Source organism: Lynx rufus, unplaced genomic scaffold (genome assembly GCF_022079265.1).
Source record: "Lynx rufus isolate CCGP_SWC_20201006 ecotype Redwood Valley unplaced genomic scaffold, mLynRuf1.p SCAF_36, whole genome shotgun sequence".
Classification (NCBI taxonomy): Eukaryota; Metazoa; Chordata; class Mammalia; order Carnivora; family Felidae; genus Lynx; species Lynx rufus.
The window spans coordinates 2,335,139-2,343,443 of NW_025814852.1; the positions used below are offsets into that span (position 1 = coordinate 2,335,139).

The 8,305-nt window shown below is 66.8% G+C and overlaps 1 protein-coding gene across 2 annotated transcripts; it reads right to left on the minus strand.

Annotated features, from left to right (window-relative positions):
• Window positions 1-631: 631 nt before the first annotated feature.
• SLC2A6 (solute carrier family 2 member 6) lies at window positions 632-7,960 on the minus strand. Of its 2 annotated transcripts, none has more exons than XM_047093854.1 (10): window positions 7,790-7,960; window positions 7,122-7,284; window positions 5,826-6,032; window positions 5,171-5,270; window positions 4,428-4,639; window positions 3,898-3,927; window positions 3,122-3,230; window positions 2,528-2,713; window positions 2,171-2,316; window positions 632-1,486 (listed from the first exon to the last, which is right to left on the minus strand). In XM_047093854.1, exons 1-10 carry the CDS (start codon window positions 7,879-7,881, stop codon window positions 1,331-1,333), a joined length of 1,401 nt encoding a protein of 466 aa, XP_046949810.1. In that variant the 5' UTR covers window positions 7,882-7,960; the 3' UTR covers window positions 632-1,330. The 2 variants fall into 2 exon arrangements, with proteins under 2 accessions (XP_046949810.1, XP_046949809.1); XM_047093853.1 differs by having other exon boundaries at window positions 3,898-4,050.
• Window positions 7,961-8,305: the final 345 nt, after the last annotated feature.

An 8,305-nucleotide genomic window follows, 5' to 3' on the forward strand; every position in this document is an offset into this window, starting at 1 on the left:
CAGTCACAGGCGAGAATGGACATGCTCCGTGCCCGAGGTTCCCGGTGAGCGCAGCCGAGCAGTCCCGCAGCCGGGGATCCTGTCCCCCGCCCGTGTGGGCTGCCGCCCGCAGGGAACGTCTGTCTGTCTGGCTGGGCTGCCAGGGCCCACTCCTGCCTCAGTGGGTCTGGACTCCGCCTCCTTGGGGTCCTCGTTCACGCTCCATGTTTAACTTGTCTGAGCAATAAAGCCTGGCCGTGGTCTGAACGCTCGCTCGCGCACCCTGCCTGCTCCTTTCTCCCTCTGATACCGTGAGTGCGGGGCCGGGATCGCCGGTCCTGGGAGGAACTGCCCTTTTATCGAGGACCTTCTGTGCTGCTGGCCCTGTCCCAGGTCCGCTGGCAGCATCTCAGACAGGCAAGTGGCTTGTCGAGGTCACACAGCCGGGAAGGGCCGGAGCCTGTCGGGTGGGGCCGTCGTGTGGCCAGGCTCTCCCTCCCAGGCTGCCTTGCCCCTTCTCTCTGCCTCCCTGTGACCCCACCAGGCGGGCCTTGCCTGGGGCATTAGGCCATGGTAGCCTTGGCTGAGAGTTTGGGTCTGGCCGAGCCTGGCTGCTGCGTGGGCTCCCCCACCTACGACAGACCCCGTTCCCTTCCACGCCAGGGCCGAGAGCCTGATTTATTTTTACAAACGGGGTGAACACGGTTTACAGACAGGGGCACTTAAGAGCCCTGTTCCCAGAGATCGGGTGGGTGTAGGAGGAAGGTCTGTACTGGGCTTTGTGCCCTGGCCTGGGAGTCCAGAATGTTCTCTGTGGCATCCACAGCTTTCAGAAGTGCACATCTGTCTTCCTCCCTGTGGTTAGGACGCTCAATGGTGACTAAGTGATCAGAACAAAATGGCACGACGACGTCCTTGTGTGGAGCCGTCCACTGCCTCTTGCCCTGCCTGGCTCTGTCCTCATTGCAGCCCTGTGTGGGGGCATCCTCTGAGCCTGAGTAAGCGCCAAGGCCCTGGGGTCACCCAGCAGGGCCTTGTCCTGGACCTTGGGCTGTGTACTCCCCTGCTCAGCCCCGGCTTCATCCTGGACCCCGGGCCACGTACTCCCCTGTGGCCCATGGCTGTCTCCTCTGCCAGCGGGTCTTGGCCGACGAGCGTGCGGCACGGCTGAGCTGGGGCCCAGCCCGCCCAGAGCCAGAAGCGCACTCGGGGGGCCTGTCGTGCTTCTGTCTGGTCCTGGGCTCCGTCTGATGGCGTGTTGCTGTCGCCCCCCGGGCTTGGGGTTCAGGCTTGTGGCCAGCACAGAGGCCCGGCGTCCAGTGCTCGGCCCCTCCCAGGTGGGGACCCTGACCTAGTGCAGGAAGGACCTCCTCCCAGAGCGGAAGAAGGACTCGATCTGCTCCAGCGACCGGCCCTTGGTCTCAGGCACGCAGCAGCCGGTGAACAGCAGGTTGACCAAGCAGATGGCAGCAAAGAAGAAGAAAGGCACCTGGAGGCCAAAGGCATTCTGGGGACATGGAGGGAATGCCTGGTCACCCGGGGGCTCCCAGCGGGCCTCTCTGGGCTCCACAGCCTCCCGCAGGAACTGCAAATGCTTTAGTCATCCCCCCCCAGTCCCGTCCCCCAGGCCCTCAGGTCTGGGGCGGCCTCCCCGTGGTGCCGGGCCCCGAGGACTTCCTCCACTCGAGGGCAGCAGCCTGCCCGGGCCTGGACCTGGGGCCCGGACCTCTGGTCTCAGCCTCGGCTCAGACCCCACCCCCCACCCCCCCACCTCTCTCCCTCGCTGCCCGGCGCCGCCACCACAGCCTGGCTGGGAGCGCACTCCACACGCCCTCCTGCCTTGCCCCAAGCTCGTCTGTGCCTCTCTGCTGGGGCTGTGCTCGCTCTGGGTTCCCCCGACCCTGCCCTGACGCACTGGCTCCACCAGGGTAGGCACCGGCCGAGCTGCCCGGGGAGGGGTTTGAACCAAGTGTGTGTGTGTGTGTGTGTGTGTGTGTGTGTGTGTGTGGCATGGGGGAAGCGGGCACAGAGCCGGATGTGGGCTGACCAGCAGAGATCCACGCTGAGAGACCCAAACTGCCATGTGGACAAGTGCGGCCTTCTGGGCTTGGTCCCGCCCTGGCCCGGGAGGACCTGTGTGGCACTTAGAGGCCGTGCCGTTGAAGCCCTGAGCTCAGCCCCCGGCACTCACCACCACCAGCAGGAAGGACTTGGTGAGGGCGAAGGCGGTGAGCCAGCTGACCAGCACGCAGAGCCCCGAGGCCACCCCGCGGGCTTGCAGGGGCAGGATCTCGGACATCAGGAGCCAGGTGATGGGCCCCCAGCCCATGGCGTAGCCTGCCGACACAGGGGACGTGGGGCCTCTTCTGCCTCCACTGAGCTGCCGAGACCCCTCCCCAACCACCCTGACAGACCAGGACAGCGGTGCCCTGCCCGTGCCCTGGCACGTCCCCCACACCTAAGCCCCAGACAGCCCCTCTCTGGCTGGCCTTCGGCCCTCCCGGCCCCCGCCCCCCGCCCATCCTGGTGGGGTCACGGCCACACCTACCCATGATGAAGAGCATGGTGGCCACCAGGGGCACCAGGGTAAGGTAGCTGGTGGGTGCGGCCAGGGGCTGCTCCGTGCCCCCCAAGGGCGCGCTCTCGAGCTCCACGGTGCTGTTGGGAGTCGGAGGCTTTGGACCGAGGTGGACATACAGCCCCAGCGTCAGGTTGGCAGCAAACATGATGGTGGCTGTGGACAGACCGGTGGCCCCCGGAGGGGCCGGGACCGTCTGAGCCCGGTGCTTCCTCAGCACCCTGCACCCCGTGCGGCCCATTTCTCATCCAGGCCGCCGTCGTGGCCCGTCTGCGACCGGACACTTCCTGCAGAGCTCTGACCCTGCCCGCGTGTGAGCTGCTGTCACACCCACCGTGTGGCTCACGACTGGCTCGTTTGCTCACCCGAGCCCCAGCAGCTCTTTCTGGAGCAGCTCGTGGCCGCCAGGCCCTCTGCTGGGCGCTGGTGGGGGCAGGGCCAGCAGGGCAGGTCTGACCCGGCCATCCCCCCCTCGCCCCGGGGCTCCCAGTCACGTGGGCCGGCACACAATCGGCGGTGGCTGCGGGAGGAGTGGGCCAGTGCAGGGGCCAGGCCGGTGCTCACCTGAGACAAAGAGCAGGACCTTGCGGCCAGCCAGGTCCATGGTGAGGGCAGCAATCAGCACGGAGAAGAGCCTCACGGCCCCCACAATGGCTGCGTCATCCTTCGGGGGCTGCAGGGAGGGAGCCACCGGGGGCTGAGGGACCCTGGCCTGCTGCTCCTGTCCCACCCGTCCCGCACACGGCGCTGCAGGGCGCTCAGACGCCAAGCCGTGGCCACAGCTCCTTCGGCGCGTACCGTGTGCCGGGCACTTCCTCTGCTCACCCAGCCGGGCCCCCTCAGCCAGGGCGCACGCAACTGCCGCCCCCGCCCCTGAGCCCGAGGCCGGCAGAGAGTCCGGGCATCACGGTGACTCGTGGGACTGCACTGTCACTAATCTCTAAATCTCATCTCCCTTCGAGCCCAGGACGGGCCGACGGAGGCCCCCTCTCTGCTATCTCCATTCTACAGAGGCGGAAGCTGAGGTCTGCAGGGGGGGCGTAGCAGATGCTCTGAACCTGGGGGTCCACAGGCTCCCCCCGCCCCCCCGGGCTCTCTCTGCGTTTCTATACAGCGGGTTCCTCTGCAGTCCCGTCTGGCTTAAGACACGTGAGGTTACGCGCAAACGTTCTTCTGAGAACAGGTGCGGGGCACAACGAGGGCGGAGAGAGCCCGGCGGGCTCCACACGGCGCATGCGCCCCCGACCCGAGGTGCGGAGCAGGTGCTCGGTAAGGGACGGCCCCCGCGGACACGGGGGGGGGGGGGGCAGAGCCGGGGCGGTGTGGGGCCCGGGTCTCACCAGCAGGACGGCGGTGCCTTCGAAGATGGGCTGCAGGTAGACAAGGATGGGCGTGACGCCCGTCAGCTGCTGCAGGAAGCGCATCAGCAGGGCGATGGCGATGGGCCGGTACACGTGGGGGCTCCGGGCCTCGGCCCACGACACGCGGGTGCTCTGCGAACGTGAAGCTGCTCCCGAGGCGGCTGCGCCCGCCCCTCCGGCAGGCCCCACCCTGCCCCGGACTCCCTTCTCCCTTCCTCCCGGAAAAGACCCTGGGCACTGAGGCGGTCCGGCCACAGACCCCCGCCCGCCCCAGGCTCTTGGGGGAGCGGGTGGGACAAGGCAGATGTCTGCTGGTCAGGATCTCTGGGCGCCCAGGCATCGGCAGCGCGGAGCACGCGCTCTGGGTCGCGGCCACGCCTCCCCTTCCCCTCGTTCTCGGAGGTGGGATCCGCCGTCTACCCCCCCCCCACCCCCCCAGGACGAGCCGCCAAGGCTCGGGCCCAGTGGCCGGCTGCACCACCCAGGGCCTCGCACCCACCCTCCCGCACCTGTCTCTGGACGTTGTCCTGGATCTGCGAGAACTCCCAGCGGGTGTCGGTGTCGGCCCCGCGCAGCCAGGCCAGCGCCCGCAGCGCCTCCGCGTCCCTGCCCCGCGACAGCAGGAAGCGGGGGGAGTTGGGCATGAAGCTGAGCAACAGGGTCATGACGAGCACAGGCCCTTCCCCGGCCACAGCCAGCCAGCGCCACGGCAGCAGGAGGCCTGGAGGTGACGACGGGGTGAGCGGCCGGCGTCCAGGCTACACGTCCAGTCCCCTCCTGTCGACGCCTCTGAGCGACCTGCTCCGTCCTCAAGCGCTAGTCCCAGGGCCGTCTCCTACAGGAAGCCTACCCTGCTTGCCTCAGGCCTCCGCGGTCTAAACCAGGAGGGGCTACAGGGATGGCTTGGCCTGAAGGAGGTTCTCGGAGTGTCTCAAGGGCCACGGCAGGGGGACGGCGGGGTAGACGGAGCAGGCAAGGCCCCGGGCTACTATCTCCAAACCCCCACCCCACCTCAACCGGATGCACCCTGCTCTCTTTTCCGTATGGGCTTCCCACGTGACCAGAGAGAGGCAGAGCGCTGCCTAGAGGTACGCAGCCCAGTGCTGGCTGAGCAAGTATCTTGTCCCCCAGCTCGGGGTTTGCTCTGGGGCACATTCGCTGCCTTTCCACCCACGGCTGCTCAGCGGCGGCGCCCTGTTACCCGCCCGCCCGCACACAGGAGGTGCTCATTGCTCATCTGGACAATACTTGCCAAGGGCGTAGAGGGACAGTGACCCGAATACTGCCATGAGCTGGGGCGTGGCCCCCAGGGCCCCACGAACACCCGGGGGAGCAATCTCAGACACGTACACCTGCAAGACACATCGGGCCGCACGGCCTCTGGTGAGAGTTTAGGGTCCGGGGCCCGGCCCGAGACGGGAGAGGTGGCCCTGTGAACCTCGGGAGGTGAGAAGCGGGGGCTTCAGGTGGGGTTCTCATCCTGATCGGGACTCAGTCCATTTCCCCGTCGAGTGGGCAGAGGCACTCGGCTCCGAAAATGGGTGGCCTGAGGTTGGGAACTGGAGCAGATTCTGGCCCCACCCCCTTCTGGGCTCGCCCTGGGCCCGACGTGGCGCGTGGGGCGCTGTGGGAGGAGTCCGAGGGACGGCTCGGCTCGGGGCAGACACTTCCCCTTCCCCCCTTGCTTCGTGCAGATTTTCTCCAATTGAGCAACGTGCCTGATTGTCAGGAAATGGGGTAGGAACTATGGGGAGTCCAGAGTGAGGTCAGCTGGGGCCAGATTTCCCTGAAATGGGTTGCCCTGGTGGAGGTAAGCTGAGGCTCCCTGGCAAACATACCCCCCGCCGACCAGATGGCTCGAGGGGCCAACTCGGTGCCGAGGCAGTGAGGGGCGGGCCTGGCCTTACCGGGATGCAGGCAGCTGTGAGCCCCCCGGCGAAGCCTGTCATTGTCCTCCCCAGCAGCAGCATCCAGAAGCCATGGGCGCCTGCCATGAGCGCGTAGCCAGCTGCCGAGGGTACGGCTGAGAACATGATGCTGAGCTTCCGGCCCAGGAGGTCATTGAGGACCATGGCACTGAGGCCCCCAGCCGCCGCGCCCAAGGTGAAAACGGACTGCAGGAAAGGAGTGCACGGCAGACGCGTGTGGGCAGCCCGCACTCCCGCCCCACCCCCCATCAGAGCCCAGAGGCAGCTGCTTTTCCAGGCTGACCATGGGATCCTGGGGTGCAGGACTCAGGCCCTGAATGGTAGTGAGCCTCCCATCTCCAGGCGTGTACAAGCAGCATGTGCATAGCCATTTCCTAAGAGGTGCCACCGTAGGGAGGCCTGCTCTGCAGAGGATGTGGGGCCGTGTGTCCCTGGTGGTTCTGCTCAGCTGAACGCTTAAAAGTCTGATACTAGAGTATAGCAGACAGGAGTATTCTATAACCTAAAGCCCCTGGCATTTTTAGACTTGGGGATTCTTGGATTCCCTGTAGAGTGGAGTGAGTAGGATCCAGTCAGTGACTTGGGCACGTTGCTTGGTCTATCTGAGCCTCAGTTTCGTTAGCTGTTTTATGGGGGGCGTGGGGGGGGCAGGAGTACCCACTCTTAGGGTTGGCCCCGGGAGTTAACCAGCTCTCACGTAAAGTATCCAGCACATCCCTGGCGCATACTAAGTGCTCGGCACACACTGGGTATTATCTTAGCTACGATGTTGTCATTGTACATTTGAGGCTGCTAAGATTGGAATTCTGGAATTCTGGGACTCTTGGGGCCTCTGCTCTTCCCTTCCACTCGCCCACACTCTGTCCTGGGACCCCCCTCGCCCCAGCTGGCACCTCTTTCCATCGGCATCTGATGCCCTGTCCCCCATCATCCAGAGAGGCGTCTGCTCTGCTGTGACAGCCCGGCTATGGGTGGCGGGGGGCAGTCTGGGGAGCCCTCAACCCCCCAGGGGTGAGACCTGGAGGGGCACCTCCCCACTTGTTCCTTCCCACACCTTCTCCTTCAGCTCTCACTTCCTCCTTCTATTTCAGAGCCATCATCTGGCCTCACTCACCCACTGCCCCTCCTGCGGCCCAGCGTGATTGGGGTGGATGGGGAAGGGGGAAGACCAGGGCCCTAGAGGGGGCCCCACGCCTGAGATTTTGGGCGTCCCTGGCTTCGTGGGTCCCTGCTCACTCTGCCCTGCCCACCTCCAGCTCAGAGCATGGCTCTTACCCCAAACCAGGATGCCTGGGTTTTGGTCAGCCTCAGGTCTGGGTCCAAGGACAGCTCCAGAGCAGGGATGACAGGGGACGTGTAGACCAGGGCGTACCCAAAGCTGAAATTGCCCAGCACGGCAGCAAAGGTAGCCAGGAACACCCTCTTGTTCTGTGGGGCCCTGGTGGGGGGGTGGGCAGAACGATGAGGTCTTTGAGTTCCTCCTCCCCCAACTGCTGAACAATGGCTGCCCGCTCAGGCTGTGAGGGCAGCGCTTGGCGAGGGCTGGCTCCAGGGCCAGACTGCCAGCTCCCGGAGCCTGAGTGTCATCTCGCTTGGAGAATTCCCCAGGACGGTCCCCAAAGCCCATCCCCGTGGCCGAGGTACGGGTGAAGGAGCACTCTTCTCTAGAAGAGGAGGCTTGGTTTCTGCCGCCTGAAGCTTGCCGTGTGACCTTAGGCAAGCCCCTCGCCCTCTCTGGCTTTCACTCACCCTATCTGAGGCAGTTGGGGGCTGGGCCCGGTACAGGGGGTGTGCGGGGGGGGGGCAGCTCCTTAAATAAAACGAGGGTGTCTGGGGGCAGGAGGGGACCAGATGGACCCTTGGTGGACACTCATGGAAGGTCAGAGAAGGCCCAAGGCGGAAGCCAGCCCCTGCCCGCAGCCCCCATGCCCAGCGACTCTCACCCGACTCGCGTCCTCTCCCCCGGCGACGGGGACGACTTCTCAGGGAAGGTGTCATAGTCCGGGCCCTCGGCCCCCAGCAGCGGCTCCTGCATGGCCGGCCCCTCCTGGCAGTGTCCGTGCCGCCGCCGCCGCCGCCGCCGCAGAGTGGCCGGGTGCTGGGGGACAGCTCCGGCCGGGAGGCGCGTCGGGCCGCAGCGGCGCCGAGCATCCGGCCCGGGCCGCAGCCCCGCCCCTCGGCCGCGATTGGCTGCCAGGCGGCCCTGCGGAGCGGGCGCGGGCCAATGGGGCAGCCGCGAGCGGTGCGGATGCTCGGGTGCCGGGGCTGGGCGCGGGCGGGGTGCGGGGCCCGGCCGGGCTTTCCCGGGGCGCGGACCCGGGGACGGGGCGGGGTGCGGGGCTCGGCCGGGCTTTCCCGGGGCCGGAGCCCGGGGGCGGGGCGGGTGCCGGGGGCAGGGCTCCGTTGGGGCTTTCCGGCGGCGCGGCCCTGGGGGCGGGGCGCGGAGCTCTGGCTGGGGG

Coding starts and splice junctions, on each gene's coding strand:
- SLC2A6 (XM_047093853.1), bottom strand. CDS start 7,881: ATGCAGGAGCCGCTGCTGGGGGCCGAGGGCCCGGACTATGACACCTTC. Junction 5,271..5,825: donor TCACAGCTGCCTGCATCCCG/GTAAGGCCAGGC, acceptor TGTGTCTTGCAG/GTGTACGTGTCTGAGATTGC. Junction 4,640..5,170: donor ACTGTCCCTCTACGCCCTTG/GCAAGTATTGTC, acceptor CGTCACCTCCAG/GCCTCCTGCTGCCGTGGCGC.